Genomic DNA, 22,326 nt, shown 5'->3' on the forward strand with positions numbered 1-22,326 from the left:
AGGTTATAACCTCCCCTAGGGAGTGAGTCTGCCTACCTCAACATTTCGTGAGCAGGAACTGCAGACCCCCCCTTGGGATCCCCTTGTCCCCGTCGCGATGTCCCTACCAGTTGGCACCCCCTGGGGGTCCCCAAAATCACCCTGCACTTGTTGCTGGAAATAAGGTCAGTATGTCAGATAACTACCCCAAAAGTGAAGGTCATTCCACGTGTAACTTGCTGTGATCTGAATACAAGACATATGATTTGGAGAAATCTGTTTTACAAGTCCATGTGGAGAAAAGCAAAAGAATCAACGAAGAATAAAAAAGACCACGGACTTTCTATCTGGATAATTGTCTTTGTTTGAATTGACCTATGAACTTTGTGAAATTATATGAAGAATTATTTTTTTTTTAGCTCAGGGAGACCAACCAAAAAAGACGTATTTTATGCAATTGTAACAGATTGCAACCTGGCAGTATAGGGTGGTGGCTGTCTGGACTCCCTTGGTAGCACCGTGCAAATCATCATACTCAAGACACCTAAACCATCAGACATGGGGCAGAAATACCTTACTACCCAATTGCTTGCTGGGATCTTACCCCAAAGAGCCAAGAACCTAGTGTAGCCAGCTTATCTGCCTTCAGTTATATTGATTGTTTACAGAGTTTTGGTAGCGTGGGTATGAAGTAGAACAGGAAAATGAACCAGTAATGAATGATTTGTTTTGGCCCCATCTTATATTTATAAACAGCCTTCCTCATCTTCTCAGATGTGTCTCCTGGCGAGGGACCCGAACAGCCCAGACATTAATGGTGCATTATAAATGAAGGTGTGCAGAAACCCCCCTGCACCAGCCTCTTTTTCCTCATGTTTTATATATAGCGTGAACTCGACCCGAAGGTATAAAAGCGCTGTACGCGAGCACCAGTCGTGCTATAGACGGACACAATCCATTTGTTCTGCACGGTCACATTAACAGGCAGATTTACAAGCCTTTTGCGCTGCTTTTTGCGTCACTTTAACCAGAGGACATCAGTCTTACTCCCAGGAAGGATTTCTGGCCTAGCAATGGGGAGCCACCTTGGGTCACGAATCATTAATGGGCCTCGTCCGGTGGTAACTTGATCAAACACGGAAAAATGCTGAACCCAGTAGAGGTGTGGCTGGTCATGACAACTAACTGATGCTCAAATGAGTGGCCTCGCAGGACACTCAACTTCACCTCATTAACCAATGAAAGGTACAGGACTGACTGGCATCCTGGAAGTGACATTAAAGGAATCCGGTCACCCGAATATGCTGCCCAGTAAGCGCCTTTTAGTAAGCATCAAAGGGGCAGATGTATCAACGCATTTTTTTGTCGCAAATGCTGCGAATCGCTAAAAAGCAGCGTTTGCGACAAAAAATCTTAAAATGGAATGTATCATGTAAAAACCATCGCAATATTAAGGAATCGCAAATTTTGTGATTCCTTAATAGTGCGTAAGCATTTAAGGAATCGCAAATTGGCATTCCTTAAATGCTATGTATGAAGCAATTAAGTATTGCGAATTTACACTAAGAAATCGCAAATTACCACCAACTTATAGTTGGTGGTAATTTGCGAATTCTTTTACAAATGCACTTTTTTGCATTTGTAAAGGTGCCATGTGGCGCTCATACATGCCCTTAGGGCATGTATGTGCGCCATATGCGCACACATGTACATTTCAGGGGTGCAGCAGGGTGTTCTTGAGACACCCTTGCACCCTTGAAATTATTCTCAATTTGCAATTAGCAAATTGCAAATCGGAAATTGAGAATAACTTACCATTCCTTGCTATTGGCCTCCTGGTCCATAGAAATGAATGGGAAATTATTCCTTAATTGCGTTTAGCAATTTGCTAATCGCAATAACGAATTTTAATAAAATCTCTAAAAAATAGCGAATTTCTAGATACATACCATTTTGCAATTCTCAAATAGCGATTCTCAAAAAATCGCTATTTGAGAATCGCAAATGGGTATCTTGATACAGCTGCCCCTAAGTATGTTACCTGACTGAACGCTGCCAATACTGGCACGCCTGGCAGCCCTGGTCTAGGGGCGCCTCTGACTTATGAAAGAAAGGGATAGAGAATGTTCCCTGCCAGCGTTTCCACCAGCGCACAGTACGCGGATCCAACTCCTGGCCAAGAACGCTCTCCGCTGGTGGGAGTAACCGAGCAAACGGGCAGGGGACCCAGGGGTAAACATGGGCAGGGTGTTAAACCCCCCCGAAGTGTACTCCTAGGATTTACCACACTATCCAACACTCCCTGGGCCCAGGGTCACCCTAGAATGAAGCGAGGTGCGTGTCCGTTCAGGAACCCACATGTACGAAAAGAAGGAGATCTGTGCCCAGGAACACAGATGTACGAAGAAAGGTAGGTGCCAGTCTACAGAGACGCATTCACGAAAAGGGGCATGTGAAAACCTAGGATTACCCATTAAGTTAGACGTGACAGATCTGCGGACTCACATTTACCAGGTGAATCACCCCCCATGGGCACCCTTGTAGAGGGGACAGACACCTCTTAAGCTTATACTGCCCCAAAGAACAGACAGGCCCTAAAGGTGCAGACATCAAAGAGATGTGTCCAATGGAGAGACATATCAATCAAGGTGCAGACAGACCTTGAGGAGGTACCCATTCTAGGAAGGGACAGATCTAATGTTAAGACATCGCCCATGGACAGCTGAGTCCCAAGAAGATACATAGTGTAGGAAAAAGGCAAATCTTGATGTGAAGACAGCAAGGGCCAATGGGAGACAGTCGGTAAACCAAAGAGAGACAGTTTTAGCCAACAGGAGAGGGGAGAAATGACCTTCTTACCTCCCAAAATACAACCGTACTAAACTTAGCTTGTAGGAAGAACACAGGTGACAAGACAACCAACAGTTTAGGCAAATCCGGAGAGTAAAACGCTAAATACCACAACAACAATTTGTTTGAACACCGACTATCATAAACACACAGATAAAGAGGGTCATAGGGAAATTTTAAGACCCGCCCGAGTTCACATCCCCTGTTGGACCCGGCCTCGTGGCGTGGTCCTCCCTGACCCGTAGTGGCCCCTCCTGACCCGTGCGGCTCCCCATGACCCTGATTCACACGACCATTCCCTCCATGACCCACATCCCCGAAACTGGGCTTCCCTGTCCTCGCCGTCCATCTTCCTGGTACCCGAGTCCGGTGCCCATGTCCCTGTACCTAAGATGGCCGCCCCGGCCCCAGCCCGACCTCGGCCCTAGGCGCGCCATACCAGGCTGGGGGGTAGAGCGCTCCCCGTGAGCGAGAGAGGGAGGAGTAGCTCGATCACACCTCCCGCCTCCCCTCGAGAGATGAGTTTCGATCGCCCCTCCGGCCTCCCGGCGGGCTGGCTCCAGGCCTGCTGAGTGTCTGGGATCCCTCCAGACCCAACTTGAAAGGATGAAAGAAGCCGCCGAGGCGGAACCCACAACAACCAGCCCCCAGATGCTAAGACCTCCACCTGCGAGGACTCCGGACATCAAAGGGTAGCAGTCCTATATCAAGGGTTGCTCTGGGACGATCAAGTCAGTTGTATCCTGGAACTACGAGAGCCCTGATGACGTCGTTGCGGCTCCTACCCGGTAGAGAAGGACTTCTGCACGAAACCATCTGAGCCCTGCTGACCTCGTCGCGGCTCCTACCCGGCAGAGAAGGACTTCTGCTCGAAACCATCTGAGCCCTGCTGACCTCGTCGCGGCTCCTACCCGGCAGAGAAGGACTTTTGCCCGAAACCACCTGAGCTCTGCTGAAGCCGTCGCGGGTCCCTTGCAACCTTGAGAACTCCTGAGCCCTGCTGATTCGATCGCGGCTCCCTAAGACCATAAGAACTGCCATATCCTTGCTCGAGCCCTGCTGATTCGATCACGGATCAGAGACTATCCTGGTCCGGCTGGACCCAAGACCTACCCGTATCCCCCGGCTCGAGGATTGAGAGCTGTGCGCAGGATACGCAACCGCATTGACTTTGAACCTTAAGACTGTCCCGCTACCCTAACCCCTACCGAGACTCTCTGAGCCCTTGCTCTGTTGTACATACGAACCTGCGGATTATAAAGATCCATTTGCTTGAAGAGATAAAAAATAAGTTCTCTTGAATCCTACAGTGTGGTGTCCCTTTGTCGAAAGGTGCTAGCGCAGCGCGTGCGATCCTAGATTCGAGATCCTCTCCCTGAGGGGTCTCCCGCCAGTGCTCTGTAGTGTTCTTAGGAGAGGTGGGTCACAGGGTGGTCAGGTGCATATTCTGGCCTCCCCTGGGATCGCCCCTTCTAACATTGGTGGCAAGCGACGGGATCCGAGCCCATAATCTAGAGATCGTACAGTGAGCGGCTGACGCACTACCGAACAAAGATGGCAGAAAGAAACACCAAGAGTTCCACTGAAGCCGACGCCATATTGCCATATTAGGTCCACCCTCCCCTATCAGCAAGCCTCTCCTTAGCGCTGTGAAATCTTCGCTGGATTTCACGCACTATTCCGGTTATTCGCTGGTATTATATCGCCTGTTAACAAAACGTTGATAATACGGTGATGCAATACAGCGATAATGTGAATCGCGCTAAGCGTGATGTGCGATAAATATCACATGTCCTTGATTATACGTCCTATGGGATCCACGCAAGACACTCCACCCTGGAACACCCTGGTTGTCTACTTTTCAAAAATGACTGTGGTTTGCAGGTTTGCATGGGTGGTGCCACAGCCTGGAAACAAATACCACTGCTACCCATATTGCCTATTTATCAATGTAGCGCTGTAGGGCCTTTTGTGTCGTGCTCTCAAGTGCCAGTCTTATTGGAAGGCGTGTGGGAACTCAGGGTGGTAGGAAGTTTGTAGCTCCCCGCAGATTCCAGAACTTTCCGTCATAGAAATTTGAGAAAAAATATGTACTTTTTTTAACCACAATTTGACATATGCAAGGGCTTCAGGCTAAAATAACCTTGTGAAAGTCACACACGACACATACCCCTGGACGCCCTTAGTTGTCTAGTTTTAAAAAATTTGCAGGTTTGCTATGTTTTCCCTAGGTGCCGGCAGAGATAGGGCCCAAAATCCACAGCCTCCCACTTTGCAAAAAAGGGTCAGTTCAGAGTGGAAATTGTGATGTATCCATGTTCCGTTTTGGGCCGTTTCCTGTCACGTGCACTAGGCCTGCCAACACAAGTGAGGTACCATTTTTATTGGGAAACTTAGGGATGTGCTACGTGGAAGGAAGTTTGCGGCTACCTACAGATTCCAGAACTTTCCATCACAGAAATGTTAGGAAAAATGTTTTTTAGGTCAAGATGTGCGATTCTGGGTAAGTAAAATCCTTCCTGCGTGCACAATGTGCATCCATCTTGTGTGCGCAGTGTGCGCAGTGTGCACGCTTCTTACGTGAGCAGTGTGTGCATCCTTCTTGCGTGCTCACTATGTGCAGTGTGCACGCTTCTTCTGTGCGCAGTGTGTGCAGTGTGCATGCTCCCTGCGTGCGCAGTGTGTGCAGTGTGTGCAGTGTGCACGCGTCTTCTGTGGGCAGTGTGTGCAGTGTGTGCAGTGTGCATGCTCCCTGCGTGCGCAGTGTGTGCAGTGTGTGCAGTGTGCACGCTTCTTCCATGTGCATTGTGTGCAGTGTGCATGTGCAGTGTGTGCAGTGTGTGCAGTGTGCCCGCTTCTTGCATGTGCAGTGTGTGCAGTGTGTGCAGTGTGCCCGCTTCTTGTATGTGCAGTGTGTGCAGTGTATGCAGTGTGCACGCTTCTTGCATGTGCAGTCTGTGCAGTGTGCACGCTTCTTGCATGTGCAGTCTGTGCAGTGTGCACGCTTCTTGCATGTGCAGTCTGTGCAGTGTGCACGCTTCTTGCATGTGCAGTGTGTGCAGTGTGTACGCTTCTTGCATGTGCAGTGTGTGCAGTGTGCACGCTTCTTCCGTGTGCAGTGTGTGCAGTGTGTGCAGTGTGCATGCTCCCTGCGTGCGCAGTATGCGCACTGTGCATGCTCCCTGCGTGCACAGTGTGTGCACTGTGCATGCAGTGCGTGCAGTGCGTGCAGTATGCGCAGTGTGTGCACTGTGCATGCTCCCTGCGTGCACAGTGTGTGCAGTGTGTGCAGTGTGCGCAGTGTGTGCAGTGTGTGCAGTGCGTGCAATGTGTGCAGTGTTCACGGTTCTTGCGTGCGCAGTGTGTGCAGTGTGTGCAGTGTGCATGCTCCCTGCGTGTGCAGTGTGTGCACTGTGCATGCTCCCTGCGTGCACAGTGTGTGCAGTGTGCGCAGTGTGTGCAGTGTGTGCAGTGCGTGCAGTGTGTGCAGTGTTCACGGTTCTTGCGTGCGCAGTGTGTGCAGTGTGTGCAGTGTGCATGCTCCCTGCGTGTGCAGTGTGTGCAGTGTGTGCAGTGTGTGCACTGTGCATGCAGTGTGTGCAGTGTGTGCAGTGTGCGCTGCTCCTCATACACTGTGTTAGGCGTCGATGCTTAGTTGGAATCTCTTGCCGAGGCAGAGGGCGGCTGGGAGTGAACGGCGCCTTCTTGATGCAGGTGCTGACGTTTCACTCGACATACAACATTAAACAAGAAGCTGTCAAGCCATCACTCAATGCACAATATTCTGACACTTTCCAGAAGAAAAATTACCATCCAGATGACAAAACAAGAGGAGAAGAGGCCCTGTCTGGGAGTTAGGAACACTGAGCTGATAATCAGGAGCTCTGAGGAGCTCTTGTGACTGTGATCCCTGCAAGAGACCCCCCCCCCCCACTGATACAGCTCGGGAGGAGAGCTGTGGCTTCTGAGCTGTGGCTTCGCTTCTGATCTGTGGGTTCTGAGCTGTGGCTTCTGAGCCGTGGGTTCTGAGCTGTGGCTTCTTAGCTGTGGCTTCTGAGCTGTGGCTTCGCTTCTGATCTGTGGGTCCTGAGCTGTGGGTTCTGAGCTGTGGGTTCTGAGCTGTGGGTTCCGAGCTGTGGCTTCTTAGCTGTGGCTTCTGAGCTGTGGCTTCGCTTCTGATCTGTGGGTCCTGAGCTGTGGGTTCTGAGCTGTGGGTTCTGAGCTGTGGGTTCCGAGCTGTGGCTTCTGAGCGTTGGCTTCCGAGCTGTGGCTTCTGAGCTGCGGCTTCTGAGCTGTGGCTTCTGAGCTGTGGCTTCACTTCTGAACTGTGGCTTCTGAGCTGATAATCAGGAGCTCTGGGGAGCTCTTGTGACTGTGATCCCTGCAAGAGACCCCCCCCCCCACTGATAGAGCTCGGAAGGAGAGCTGTGGCTTCTGAGCTGTGGCTTCCGAGCTGTGGCTCCTGAGCTGTGCCTTCGCTTCTGAGCAGTGGCTTCTGAGCCTTGGGTTGCGAGCTGTGGCTTCTGAGCTGTGGCTTCTGAGCTGTGGGTTCTGAGCTGTGGGTTCCGAGCTGTGGCTTCTGAGCTGTGGGTTCTGAGCTGCGGCTTCTGAGCTGTGGCTTCCGAGCTGGGCCTTCGCTTCTGAGCCTTCGCTTCTGAGCCGTGGCTTCTGAGCTGTGGCTTCTGAGCTGTGGCTTCTGAGCTTTAGGTTCTGAGCTGTGGCTTCTGAGCTGTGACTTCTGAGCTGTGGCTTCTGAGCTGTGACTTCTGAGCCGTGGCTTCTGAGCCGTGGCTTCTGAGCTGTGGCTTCACTTCTGAGCTGTGGCTTCCGAGCTGGTGCTTCTGAGCTGTGGCTTCTGAGCTGTGGCTTCTGAGCTGTGGGTTCCGAGCTGTGGCTTCTAAGCTTTAGGTTCTGAGCTGCGGCTACTGAGCCGTGGCTTCTGAGCTGTGGCTTCTGAGCTGTGACTTCTGAGCTGCTATGGGTACTGAGTTGTGGCTTCTGAGCTGTGGGTTCTGAGCTGTGGGTTCCGAGCTGTGGGTTCCGAGCTGTGACTTCGAGCTGCTGTGAGTACTGAGCTGTGGGTTCTGAGCTGTGGGTTCCGAGCTGTGGCTCCTGAGCTGTGCCTTCGCTTCTGAGCCATGGCTTCTGAGTTGTAGGTTGTGATCTGTGGGTTCTGAGCTGCGGCTACTGAGCCGTGGCTTCTGAGCTGTGGCTTCTGAGCTGTGACTTCTGAGCTGTTATGGGTTCTGAGCTGTGGGTTCTGAGCTGTGGGTTCTGAGCTGTGGGTTCCGAGCTGTGGGTTCTGAGCTGTGGCTTCTGAGCCACGGCTTCTGAGCTGTAGGTTGTGATCTGTGGGTTCCGAGATGTGGCTTCTGAACTGTGGCTTCCGAGCTGTGCCTTTGCTTCTGAGCCGTGGCTTCTGAGCTGAGGGTTCTGCGCTGAGGTTTCTGAGCTGTGGCTTCTGAGCCGTGGCTTCTGAGCTGTGGTTTCTGAGCCTTGGGTTGCGAGCTGAGGCTTCTGATCTGTGGGTTCTGAGCTGTGGGTTCCAAGCTGTGGGTTCTGAGCTGTGGGTTCCGAGCTGTGGGTTCCGAGCTGTGGCTTCTGAGCTGTGGCTTCCGAGCTGTGGCTTAGCTTCTGAGCTGTGGCTTCTGAGCTGTGGCTTTGCTTCTGAGCCATGGTTTCTGATCAGTGACTCATGACCAGTGGGTTCCGAGCTGTGGCTTCTGAGCTGTGTCTCCACTTCTACGCTGTGGGTTATGAGCTGTGGGTTTTGTGATGTGGCTTCACTTCTCAGCTGTGGGTTCTGAGCTGTGGGTTCTGAGCTGTGGCTTCACTTCTGAGCTGTGGGTTCCGAGCTGTGGCTTCACTTCTGAGCTGTGGCTTCTGAGCTGAGGGTTCTGAGGTGAGGGTTCTGAGCTGCGGCGTCTGAGCTGTGGGTTCTGAGCTGTGGCTTCTGAGCTGTGGCTTCGCTTCTGAGCTGTGGCTTCTGAGCTGATGGTTCTGAGCTGAGAGTTCTGAGGTGAGTGTTCTGAGCTGTGTGTTCCGAGTTGTGGCTTCTGAGCTGTGGGTTCTGCGCTGTGGGTTCCGAGCTGTGGGTACCGAGCTGTGGGTACCGAGCTGTGGCTTCTGAGCTGTGCCTTTGCTTCTGAGCCGTGGCTTCTGAGCTGTGGGTTGCAAGCTGTGGCTTCTGAGCTGTGGGTTCTGAGCTGTGGCTTGGCTTCTGAGCTGTGGCTTCTGAGCTGTGGCTTCTGAGCTAATCTGTGGGTTCGGAGCTGTGGGTTCCGAGCTGTGGCTTCTGAGCTGTGGCTACCGAGCTGTGGCTACGCTTCTGAGCTGTGGCTTCTGAGCTGGGTCTTCGGTTCTGAGCCTTGGCTTCTGAGCTGTGGCTTCTGAGCAGTGGGTTCTGAGCTGTGGCTTCTGAGCTGTGGCTTCTGAGCTGTGGCTTCTGAGCAGTGTGTTCTGAGCTGTGGCTTCTGAGCAGTGTGTTCTGAGCTGTGGCTTCGCTTCTGAGCTGTGGGTTTTGAAATGTGGGTTCACTTATCAGCTGTGGGTTCTGAGCTGCGGGTTCCGAGTTATGGCTTCGCTTCTGAGCTGCGGGTTCTGAGCTGTGGCTTCGCTTCTGAGCTGTGGGTTCGGAAATGTGGGTTTACTTATCAGCTGTGGGTTCTGAGCTGCGGGTTCCGAGTTGTGGCTTCGCTTCTGAGCTGCGGGTTCTGAGCTGTGGCTTCGCTTCTGAGCTGTGGGTTCTGAGCTGAACCCTCGAAAAAGCCTGGCTCCACAATTGGACATCAGAAAACATGACTGCCCTCAAGAGCTCCACCCGCGAATACCACCAGATGATCCGCACCACCAAAAGGACATCGTTCAAAGAGCGGCTGGACAACAGCTCCCACAACAGCAAGGAACTCTTCAGCATCGTCAAAGAGCTCTCCAACCCCAGCGCCAGCAACAACGACATCACACCGTCGCAAGACCTCTGCAACTCCCTCGCCACATTCTTCCACCGCAAGGTCACAGATATACACAACAGCTTCGGACCCCAGACCCTGCCCCCAGCCACCAAACCAACGACCCCCACCACCAGCCTCAGCGCATGGACCCACATCAGCACTGAAGACACCACCCGCGTCATGAACATCATCCACTCCGGCTCCCCCTCCGACCCACGCCCTCATCATATCTTCAACAAAGCCGACACCATCATCGCACCCCACCTCCGGAACGTCATTAACAGCTCCTTCATGTCAGCCACCTTCCGTGGAAGCTGGAAACACGCAGAAATCAACGCCCTTCTGAAGAAACCAACATAGGACCCTAAAGACCTCAAGAACTTCCGCCCCATCTCTCTCCTCCCCTTCCCGACTAAAGTAATCGAGAAGGCCGTCAACAAACAGCTGACTGCATTCCTCGAAGAAAACAGCTCGCTCGACCCATCCCAGTCCGGATTTCGAGCCAACCACAGCACAGAGACCGCCCTCATCGCAGCCACCGATGACATCAGGACCCTGATGGACAATGGAGAGACAGCCGCTCTCATCCTCCTGGACCTCTCGGCAGCCTTCAACACCGTCTGCCACCTCACCCTAGTAACCCGCCTCTACAACACTGGGATCCAAGGAAAGGCTCTGGACTGGATCACATCGTTCCTCTCCGACAGAACCCAGAGAGTCCGCCTCTCTCCCTTTCTCTCCGAGGCCACCAAGATCATCTGCGGCGTACCCCAAGGCTTCTCACTCAGCCCAACTCTCTTCAATATCTACATGAGTCCCCTCGCCACCATCGCCCGCAAACACAACATCAACATCATCTCCTACGCCAACGACACCCAACTTATCCTCTCCCTCACCAAAGACCCTCTAACCGCCAAAGCTAACTTCCAGGACGGAATGAACGAGGTCACAGAATGGATGAGGCACAGCCGTCTGAAGCTCAACTCGGACAAGATGGAGGTCCTCATCCTCGGACAATCCCCTTCCGCCTGGAACGACTCCTGGCGGCCCACGTCGCTGGGCACCGCACCGACACCCACTGACCACGCATGCAACCTGGGAGTCATCCTTGACTCCTTTCTCACGATGACCAAGCAAGTCAACGCAGTCTCGTCCTCATGTTTCAACACCCTGAGCATGCTCCGAAAGACGGTCACCCAGGCCCTCGTCATCAGCCAACTGGACTACGGGAACGCCCTATACGCAGGAACCACAGCCAAACTTCAGAAACGCCTTCAGCGCATACTGGCTCCCCGTCAGCAAGAGGATCACATTCAGGCTGCTCACCCACGCACACAAAGCACTCCACAACATGGGCCCTGAATACCTCAACAACCGCCTGACCTTCTACACTCCCACCCGAGATTTCCGCTCCACCAGCCTCGCCCTCGCCATCGTCCCACGGATTCGCAGAAGCACCACGGGAGGAAGATCGTTCTCCTACCTAGCAGCGAAGACATGGAACTCCCTCCCCGCACACCTACGACTGACCCAGGACCATCTCACCTTCAGGAAACACCTCAAGACCTGGTTATTCGAGCAGTAGCGGCACCCCCCTCCCTTCAGCGCCTTGAGACCCTCACGGGTGAGTAGCGCGCTCTACAAATGTATTGATTGATTGATTGAGGGTTCTGAGCTGAGGGTTCTGAGCTGTGGGTTTCCTCGATGTCTTCTCTTGGGCAGAGGGGCTCCTGCATCTGCTGGGGTATTGGGTGGTGCACCATCTCTTCTCGAGTCTGTAGCAGGCCTGTCCTCTGGCATCTGAGAGCTCCACCAGTAAGAAGTATCAAAGAGAGGGACCTACTGGCTGATCAGAGAGAGGGAACTCATGGCTGATCAGAGAGAGGGAACTCATGGCTGATCAGAGAGACGGAACTACAGGTCGATCAGACAGAGGTAACGAATGGCTGATCGCAGAGAGGAAACGAATGGCTGATCAATAAAGGGAACTCGTGGCTGATCAGAGAGAGTGCACTAATGGCTGATTAGAGAGAGGGAATGAATGGCTGATCAAAGAGAGGTAACTAATGGCTTAGCAGAGAAAGGCGACTTGTGGCTGATCAGAGAGAGGGAACTCATGGCTGATCACAGAGAGGGAACGAATGGCTGATCAATAAAAGGGAACTCATGGCTGATCAATAAAAGGGAACTCATGGCTGATCACAGAGAGGGAACGAATGGCTGATTAGAGAGAGGGAACTCATGGCTGATCAGAGAGAGGGAACGAATGGCTGATCAGAGAGAGGGAACGAATGGCTGATCAGAGAGAGGGAACGAATGGCTGATCAGAGAGAGGGAACGAATGGCTGATCAGAGAGACGGAACTACTGGCTGCTTAGAGAGGAGAGGAGAGGAGAGGGAGGGGATGGGGAGGGAAGGGAAGGGAAGGGAGAGGAGAGGAAGGAGAGGGGAGGGTGGGGAGGGGAGGGGAAGAGAGGAGAGGGAAGGGAAGGATAGGGGAGGGGAGGAGAGGAGAGAGGAGGGACTGGAAGGGGAAGAGAGTAGTCCGAAGGGAAGGGGAGGAGAAGGAAGGGGAGGGTAGGGTAGGGTAGAGTAGGTAAGGGTTGTTTTCACCACAGCCAGAAACTGAGTTAGGATGTGGACCACCACCGCATAAAAGGGTGGGTCAGGCCTTTCTCTGCTGTTCAAGGATGGGGTCCTTTGTAGGCTCTGTCTGGCCCCCTCCAGAGGAATGGATGCTATCCGGACATACTGGGCCTCCCCAACGCCTCCCTTGAAGAGCGACCACTGACTCCATCTAGCGGCAAAGGCGGTCGAGGGACCGGGCTCGCTTCACCGGCCTGGACCCCCCTGCTGGGCTTGCTTCACCGGCCTGGACCCCCTGCTGGGCTTGCTTCACCTGCCTGGACCCCCTGCTGGGAGTGCTTCACCGGCCTGGACCCCCCTGCTGGGAGTGCTTCACCGGCCTGGACCCCCTGCTGGGCTTGCTTCACCGGCCTGGACCCCCTGCTGGGCTTGCTTAACCGGCCTGGACCCCCTGCTGGGCTTGTTTAACCGGCCTGGACCCCCTGCTGGGAGTGCTTCACCGGCCTGGACCCCCCTGCTGGGATTTTTTCACCGGCCTAGACCCCCTGCTGGGCTTGCTTCACCGGCCTGGACCCCCTGCTGGGCTTGTTTCACCGGCCTGGACCCCCTGCTGGGAGTGGTTCACCGGCCTGGACCCTCTGCTGGGAGTGCTTCACCGGCCTGGACCCCCCTGCTGGGCTTGTTTAACCAGTCTGGACCCCACTATTGGGCTTGTTTCACCGGCCTGGACCCCCTGCTGGGCTTGCTTCACCTGCCTGGACCCCCTGCTGGGCTTGTTTAACCGGCCTGGACCCCCTGCTGGGAGTGCTTCACCGGCCTGGACCCCCCTGCTGGGAGTGCTTGACCGGCCTGGACCCCCCTGCTGGGCTTGTTTCACCGGCCTGGACCCCCCTTCTGGGCTTGTTTCACTGATCTGGACCCCCCTGCTGGGCTTGTTTAACCGGTCTGGACCCCCCCTATTGGGCTTGTTTAACCAGCCTGGACCCCCTGCTGGGCTTGTTTCACCGATCTGGACCCCCCTGCTGGGTGTGTTTCACCGGCCTGAACCCCCCTGCTGGGCGTGCTTCACCGGCCTGGACCCCCCTGCTGCACTCGCTTCACCGGCCTGAACCCCCTGCTGGGCTTGCTTCACCGGCCTGGACCCCCCCAGCTGGGTTTGCTTCACCGGCCTGGACACCCCTGCTGGGCTCGCTTCACCGGCCTGAATCCCCCCTGCTGGGCTTGCTTCACAGGCCTGGACCCCCCCAGCTGGGTTTGCTTCACCGGCCTGGACCCCCCTGCTGGGCTCGCTTCACCGGCCTGGACCCCCCTGCCGGGCTCGCTTCACCGGCCTGGACCCCCTGCCAGGCTCGCTTTACCGGCCTGGACCCCTCCCCAGTGTCCTGCAGCTGGTACCCTACACGACCCTACCCAAGGCTTGTATTGAATCGTGATCACTAAAGAAGCTTGATAGGGCCACGCTGCAGCCTCTTAGAGGGATTTTAAAACGTAACTCCCCTTATAGTACTAGAGCGGATGGATATTAGCAGAAAAGATGTTGTCAAAAAGAACAAAAAACACTAATTGAAATGATGAATCCTTTCAGCTGCTCAATCGCCAGTCGAGACAATTCCTTACAAATCAATATGGATTCAATCGATCTATTATATTTCATGTTTTTGACAGTAGTCTAGTGGGGCTGAGCCTTGCATTCACACAGTGTTATGTTAACATGAGATTATTAGAAGTGAACCGCCATTTTACCTTTCCGCTGTCTTTTGCACACGGCACACACTTTATTAATTGTTTCGCGTTAGGCTGAGTATTTTGCTTCACATGAGAATAACTTGTTTTTCTACATCGCTAGATTTGCTTTGTAAGTTTAGTCTGAACAGTGTGTGCCGAGGCCTTCAAGGTTATTTCAACACAGTGGCTGTTGTTCGATCTGATCAGCGCACGTTCTAGACATAACACATATACAGCTGCGGCCACCTCTGATACTGGCGCCTTTAATAATGCACTGTGTAGGCATGATTGAACACACACTTGGAGAACATTCGTAAGCTGAGAGCTTGTGCAGAGCTCGATGTGATTCACATCCGCTAAACTCTGAGGTATGGGGTCGCCTATGCAAGCCTAAGAGACCTTCTTTAGTTATAAAATAGCCTACTAGCAAGGGAGGGTGAAATATAGGTATATATTTAAACTGTTTCCATTTAGCATTATAACATGCTTTCTCCCTTTGTATTTTATGGAATTGTAACTATGCTGACAACCTTATTTCTTATCATATGTCTGCTTGTATTAGCTAAGAGGCTGCACCTGAGATCACGGCGTTAAAATAAATATTTGAAACTTGCACGGGTGTCCCTTTACTCCCTGTTCTGGACTGGTATGAGAGTATAACGAAAGAGTGCTCACGTTTCCCACCTTACCTGAGGTAACCTAAGTCGCATGTTCTGGGTTGTCTAATCATTGGTATTTTGCTATAGGACGAAAAGCTAATGAAACACTGATGCTAGTCTGGATGGGGATGTTGGGTACTAGTGTGAGTTTTTGGTACACCCTAATTCACTGAGGTCCTGAGTCTCTGTGCACAGTTCTGCAACAGCAGGGAAAGGAGCTTGAAATAAATTACCTTATTGTGAATTGATCCGCACTCAGGGCAGCGGTGGTGGACACGTGGAATGTCGCTGTGTCCCCTTCTCGCACAGGATTGGTCGGCATATGGATCACAATGTTGGGGTCCAGGGTCAGAGCCGACATCTTGAGTAGACCCTGGTTGGGGTACACAACCACGCTGCCAATCCTCTCCATTGGAAACAGAGCCGATCCCTCGCCCTGGCCCAGACGCGAGTCGTTGTCCCACTGTCCTTCTTGGGCTGCGCAATCCCCACCACCATCGGCTGCGTACATGAAGTGGTAGAGGTCCACAGGGAGCCCCTCGGGTGGGAGCGTTGGCTGCTGGTCATCGGACAGCGACAAGGGGGAGTCGAAGAGGCCAGGAAAGAGCTGCAGCTCGGCCACACACAGTCCCAGATCGCCTTTCAACCTACAGCTGGCCGCCACTTCTCTGGTCTCCAGCGACGCCACAACCCTTACACAGGGCAGGACCTCCATGGGGTGGTCCTCCCAACCCCTGCCTGCGATGTAGAACAACGTCCGGACCTTTGCTCTGCTGGAGTGGACCACGCTTTCAAGAATATGCCACTTCAGCTTCCAGTTAAAGGTGAACTCATTGCTGGACCTGAACGCGTTTGAAGGCACCATCAGCTCCTGAGGAAGGACCTGTTCCACCCAGTAGGGGCCATAACTGGCGTTCAACGCCGGCAGTGTCCTGGCCTTGTGGATATAGAGGGAGTCCACTCTGGACTGCAGGCTGGTGTTCCGCGAGACGTCCTGGTTGCTCTCCTTGAGGAAGAAGGACACGTCTGCACTCATGATCCCATATGTGGAGGGGAGATATACGGGCAAGGACGAAAACCTCTGCAAGCCATCCATCGGGCCTCGGCTCTCCGTCACTGCAAAGAGACAAGAGCAAAGGATCAACCTTCCAGTGCATCAACAATATTTAACAAATATTTACCTTCATTCACTTCTATAGCTACACCGGGGAGTTACACTTTAATGGCTTAGAAATCTGCCCTTCTACACATCACAGGAGACACAATCACTTCCCATGGGCAGTCCTTTAGATTGGCTTCTCATTCTCAAACTTGTCTGTAAAGAGTTAAATCTGATCCCACGAGAGCATTAGAACTTTTTGACTTATTTTACGAAAGATGATGGTAGCACTCGGAGAACTACAGAGACAGCACCCCGCTGCACGAACTACACACAATGGGGAATTTGTTGTTTGCTACATTTCTGAGGACATAGTATGCATACAGGAGCCACCAGCAAAGTCTCACCTGAAGCAAAGCAAAATACAAAACCAACAACAAATATAAGCAAATAAAGAAGATGGTTGATATCAGGTAACATAAAACATTCATAGAATATTATGAAAAGTTATGTAACTTCTTCCACAGCAAAACAGAAAAATACACAGCAACTTCGAAGAATAGTTTGAGTTCAAAAGTCTCATAACCAACCTGATCACCATCAACCAAGACAAACCCCTGACCGCATGGAAAGCACTCGCTGAAGAGCACTGCAGCAATCATGCCAACGGGTTACTTTGAGGTGCCAATAGACCCATACCCCACCACATCTGCAACATGGAGGACCACCGATCAGAAATCCTCACCCACATCATCAGCACCTCCATCAAATACGCCGCCCTCCCAAAACACTGGAAACAGGCAGCAGTCAGCGCTCCACAAAAAACCTTCGCTGAGCCACAGATCTGAGCAACCCATCTCTTTGCTTCCATTCCCAGCCAAAGTGGTAGTAAAGGCCATCAACAAAGAACTCAACAACCACCCCTAACTCCACGACCTACTCGACCACTGCCAGTCAGGTTTTTCGAGCAACCACAGCACAGAAACAGCACTCACTGTGGCCACCGATGAACTCCGCACAATACCGGACCGAGGAGAAACCACAGCCCTCATCCTACCCAACATCTTTGCTTCCTTTAATACAGTCTCCCACCACTGCCTCGTCAGATGATTGCACAACAAAGACATCCACAGACCGGCCCTCAACTGGATTTGCTCCTTCCTTACAGGAAGAACACACTGAGTCGGACTACCACCCCACACACCGGAACTCAAGAATCTGATTTGTGGAGCTCCCCCGGACTCATTGCTCTGCCCAAACCTGTTCAACATCTACATGACACCGCTCTCTAACATCGTCAGATCACTTAGCATCTCCATCATATCCTACGCCGATGACACCCAACTCACCGTATCTCTGAGCAACAAGTCCACCATTAACAGAACCAACTTTTTCAAATGAAGAAACTACCGTGCTGCACTGAAGCTCCTTGTCTTAGTTTTATTACTGTGCATGTTGTCCCCTTTTAACTTTAATTGTTGTATTGAATTTGATGCACCAGATTAGCTGAATCACGCCTCCTTAGACGGCTTTTAGACGCTTCAAGTCAGAAGCTGATAAGTCCAAGGGAAACCAAATCAAAATCAAATAAACTTTATTCGGTTTCACGTTGGAGAACCATAAAAGTTACAAAGGTTACAAGTACATAAAAACAGTAATACGTTAAAACATGATTAAAACAATTAGACCCTGTACACAATTTATGGGTAAAGCCGAATATCCAACCTCCCCAATTGATCAAAACCTCAAAGTGCAATGTGCACTGAAAACATAACTTCCTATTTTATTAACTATATGGCGCACGCTAGGCCTAATAGATCCTAAATAGATCATCCGTTGTTTAAACATCCCTACAGGCCCTGGATTTCACGGTAGCTTTTAAAAAACCCACAATAAAATGAATACAGTCCTCTTTCAGCAATTGAAGATACATTAGTGCAGGACGGGCCTGAATAAAATTCATTCTTTTTAAAATGGGAATCAAAAAATACCTTCGAGGGGTTTCATAAAACTTACATTAAACCATAAAGTGAAGCGGATCCTGTGGAGACAGTCCGTCGCAGCCACAGGGAGCTAGCACTTAACCTCTACTGTATCCCTTAGACCTGGCTAGCAAGAGGTGAAAAAGGTTCATCCGAAACCAAGGGGCATATTATCAAGGGGGTTTATCTCCGCTTTTTTGGCTTTAAAAGCCAAGAAAGCGGAGATAAAATGATCTCCCTATTACCTAGCTGTCGCTAACACCAGTTAGCGACAGCTAGTAGGAGATAGCGACCATCTTGGGCCCCACTTTGCATGTCAGTGATATTTTATCACTAATGACATGCAAAGTGGGCGTGCCAAGATGTTAGCGACTGGAAACAGTCGCTAGCATCGCTATCTCCTATTACCAACTTTTGGAGATATTCGCGCTAAGCGCGAATATCTCCAAAAACTAACACCTGCCCTGAGCAGTTCTTAGCCATGTTATCCAATGGGAGGTGGATAACATGGCTAAGAGCATTAGCTCGGTAATGCATGAATATCGCTGACTTTTCAGCGATATTCATGCATTGCGGCCGTTTTTTATCGCATTTGCGATAAACCTTGATAATAGCAAGGTTTATTTGCGATAATTTCTGACGATGCTTAGCGTTAAAAAATTTGTTGCTAAGCATCGTTAGCGATAAATATCGCTTAACGTTGGTAATATGCCCCCTAGTCAATAAGAACCTCTCGTATATTGATAGAAACCACATTAGATAAGGTTCCATTGTCGGAATTGTTTTGAGCATTAACAACATACGAACACTGGGTTTCAGCATCTCCTGCGCCTCCCTTTCCAATTTCCTTTAGGTTAAGAAGGCTACCCTAATTAATTCCACATCATTCTTAACAAGAGATTTAGGGTTACAGAATAGATCAGCGCACTCTATCCCTTCCAGGCTGGTTTTAATGTAGTTAAGCCAGGGAATTCGAGATGCATTATCGAGGGACAAACACTCTCTTAAAATCAAATGGTTAAGAGTTAACTCTTTGTTTAACCAGCACCTCAACCAAAACACCAGATGGCGCAGCGCAAGAACATCATTTAGATAAGGGACCCCCAATTCCTCATGGACCGCTAGGTTAGATATTCCACACGGAACACACAATATGCACTTCAAAAAGTCATTCTCAGCCACCTGGAGAGAATCCACAGCAATGTGTCCCCAGATTTCACTTCCATAGCTAGCTGTGGCCATGCTTTCGGCTTGGTAAACGTTCAGCATAGCTCCAATTGGTTTCTTCCCTATTTTTGCAGCAAAATTAAAAATTGCCGCATTCACCCGGGCCAGGTCCTCCTTTTCCTCAAGATTAATGGACCCCATTTCAAATGATCATCAAAAAGAACCCCTAAATAAGAAAAAAACGCTAGTGCGGGGGATTTTAGCAGGGCCAACACTGAATTGAAAACTTTTTTGGGTCGTTGCCCCACTTGCATTATGTAAGATTTTGAATTATTTATTGCCAGATCCCGGTCCAACATAAAACTGGAGAATGCGGTTAATAGAGATTGCAAACCTGGATATAGGGACGGCATTGTCCGCGTAAAGCAGGACGGGAATGCCACGCCGCCCTACACACGGGTAAGCAACCCCAGTGGCTCTTAATACAGTATCCAGATCATTAATGTAAAGATTAAACAAGAATGGAGCCAGGATGCACCCTTGCTGGACTCCCCTCTTTGTCTCAAGGTCCCTGATGACCCGAAGGTCCTGAGAAAACCTGACATTAGCCTTAGTTGACTTATGCAAATCAACTAAAAAGTTAAAAATACTGTTATCCACCCCCATTGTCCTCATGGGCTGCCACAATGTAACCCTATTGACGCAGTCCAAGGGGAACCAATCAGCTGCGAGGGGCGGAGCATGTTGAGCTCTGTAGGCTCAAAACACTGGCGTCAGAGCAGACATGCGCAGCGGGCACGTCGCTGGCGGGCCAAAGGGAAATCTGTCTGAGCCTCTCCGCATCCTGACAGGGCCAGGGGTCAGTTATTATCCCCAAAAATGTATTTACATGTCCAAAGAATTAAAGCATCTGGCCACAAGACAAGCAGCAGCTTGATCCTTTAGTCAAACACAAGCTCAATAGGCGAGGCCTTCTCAACTCCGCCCCAGAAATAAACACACGCGCTTTATGGCCTGCGGAACACTTAACGAGTCATAGGAATACAATCCCCATAGTCAACAACACCCAATAAAGGAACGAAACATTGTACACCTAAACACTCGCTCCACGGTTAAACACCAGTTAGAAACCTTCAACCTTTTAGATACAAATTGACCAGATATTTTATTCATGACAGAAACCTGGCTAGCAGATGAATCCACTCCTAACATACTAGCGGCACCACCAGAAAATGAAGACCTTCTATAGACTAATAGATCCACTGGGAAAAGAGGGGGCGGTGCGGCAGCGGGCATTAAATGATGTCTATCTGTCCCCGCCATGTCCCCGTTAGTGATCACACTATCTGACAGTATAACGATGCCGCTGGATTCCCCCACTTCTGCATCAGAGTGTGTACTCATCTATAGACCGCATATAGCGATGCTGGGATATTCCAAAGACCTAGCAAACAGCATTGCCTCACTGACCATGGATAAGCTAAAGTTTTAATAATTGGAGACATGAACTACTGGGCGAATGAAGAGGAAGGGGACAAGAGCTGCAGTGGATTGACTGATACCCTACAGAGTCTGACTCTTGAACAATATATACATGGGCCCACACATACAAAAAGGACATACGCTAGACCAGCTTTGGTCTGTTAAACGTACTCTCTCGAATCTGGTAATCCACCCGTGTATAGGGTCAGACCTTTACCTAATAAGCTTTACACCAAGTGACATTATACTACCCAAACCCAAGGTTCGCCCTAAAATTATGGGCAGAAATTGAAATCTCACACATTTGAATTCCTTCTGCAAAACCTTGACACTCAAACTACCCGCCACGACAGGCAACATAGACAACTTTGAAGAAGAAATCTCAAAATGGAATTTGGTGGCCAGTAATACACACACCACTCTGCAAAATCAGGCTAGTCATGCTCGGCGACACAAGGCATCCAAATAGTCTCAGCGGAGTTAAAAATAGCAAAACTAAGAACGCGCCAGGATGAACGGAAATGGCGTAGAACATACTCACCAGAAACTAAGGAGCTGTTTATTCAAAACGTAGCAGCCTAATAAAGCCATTTTAGAGGCAAAAATATATTTTTGCACTAACAAAGTCATAAGCTCAGATAACAAAGCGAAAGACATCTTCAATATAGTGAGGACTCTATCCAACCCCAACCGAGTAACACTTCCTATCATTCCTTCACAGAAACTGTGCGATGATTTTAATATTTTTTTTTAGCCAAACTAAAGAAAAAACAAGAATCCATTGTCCCCAGCCTTCAGGATATGAAAAACATCCAAGAAAACAGCAACCCCCCTACCATCTCTACCTTCTCCTGCATTAACAAGGAATGACTTGAAGAATTATTAAACAAAGTAAATCAGGCTCCCCTAAAGATGTATGGCCCCCACATATACAAAAACGAATTCTCAGCTCCTTTTTTCCAGAAAGCACTCGCTCCATATTGAACCTATCCCTTATGCAAGGAGATGCCCCTCTAGCCTTTAAAGAAGCAGAGGGCATCCCGCTTAAACAAAACATGGGGGCATAGTAGCAAGGGCCGTATCGCCGCTTTAGCCAAACTTTTTGCCCCTCCAGCGTCAATATTTTTATCGCCCTATCAGCAAGCTGTCGCTAACAGCAGTTAGTGACAGCTTTCAGCCGATAGCGGACGGTTTGGGGCCCGCTTTGCATGTCAGCGATATTTATCGCTAATGACATGCAAAGTGGGCGTACCCAAACTGTTAGCGACTGAAAGCAGTTGCTAACTTCGCTATCGCCTAATAGCAAGGCAGGCGAAGCGATAAAAAAAATTGCGCTAAGTGCGATTATCGCTAGAATCTAACACCTGCTAAAAAGTTGACTTACCTGTTTATCCAACGGGAGGTGGATTGTCAGGTTAAGTCCCCATTGGCGTTAACGCGTAAATATCCCTGGAGTTCCAGCGATATTTAGGCATTTCGCCGGTAACGCTGGATATATTAGCACAATGGAGATAAACGTTGCTAATAGCATGTTTTCTGCGCTACAATATCCAGCGATAGACAGCAATAACAATTAACACGCTAAGCGCGTTTTGCGAAAAATATCGCCATTCCTTGTTAATATGCCCTCTGGTGAGAACCCTCAGGGGCCAGACAACTACAGGCCCATCTCTCTTCTCCCTTTTCCCGCAAAAATCCTAGAGGCGCGTGTAGCAAAACATCAATGCTCCTTCCTAGAAGAGACTGGTTTTCTTGACCCGCACCAGGCAGGCTTTCGGCCCTCTCACTCCATCGAATCGATCATCTTATCCGTGGTGGACGACTTAAAAGGCGGGGCAGATGAAGGA

At 50.6% G+C, this 22,326-nt stretch overlaps 1 protein-coding gene across 1 annotated transcript in view; it reads right to left on the reverse strand.

Annotated features, from left to right (window-relative positions):
* LOC144792829 (transmembrane protein 132B-like) overlaps positions 1-15,850 on the reverse strand; it is a 313,741-nt gene extending 297,891 nt beyond the window's left edge. Inside the window, exon 1 of the mRNA XM_078668025.1 lies at positions 14,983-15,850. Coding sequence (XP_078524151.1) covers positions 14,983-15,845 — 863 coding nt within the window. The 5' untranslated portion in view covers positions 15,846-15,850. The remainder of the gene's footprint in view (positions 1-14,982) is intronic.
* Positions 15,851-22,326: the final 6,476 nt, after the last annotated feature.

The sequence above is a fragment of the Lissotriton helveticus genome, chromosome 11 (genome assembly GCF_964261635.1).
Source record: "Lissotriton helveticus chromosome 11, aLisHel1.1, whole genome shotgun sequence".
NCBI lineage: Eukaryota > Metazoa > Chordata > Amphibia > Caudata > Salamandridae > Lissotriton > Lissotriton helveticus.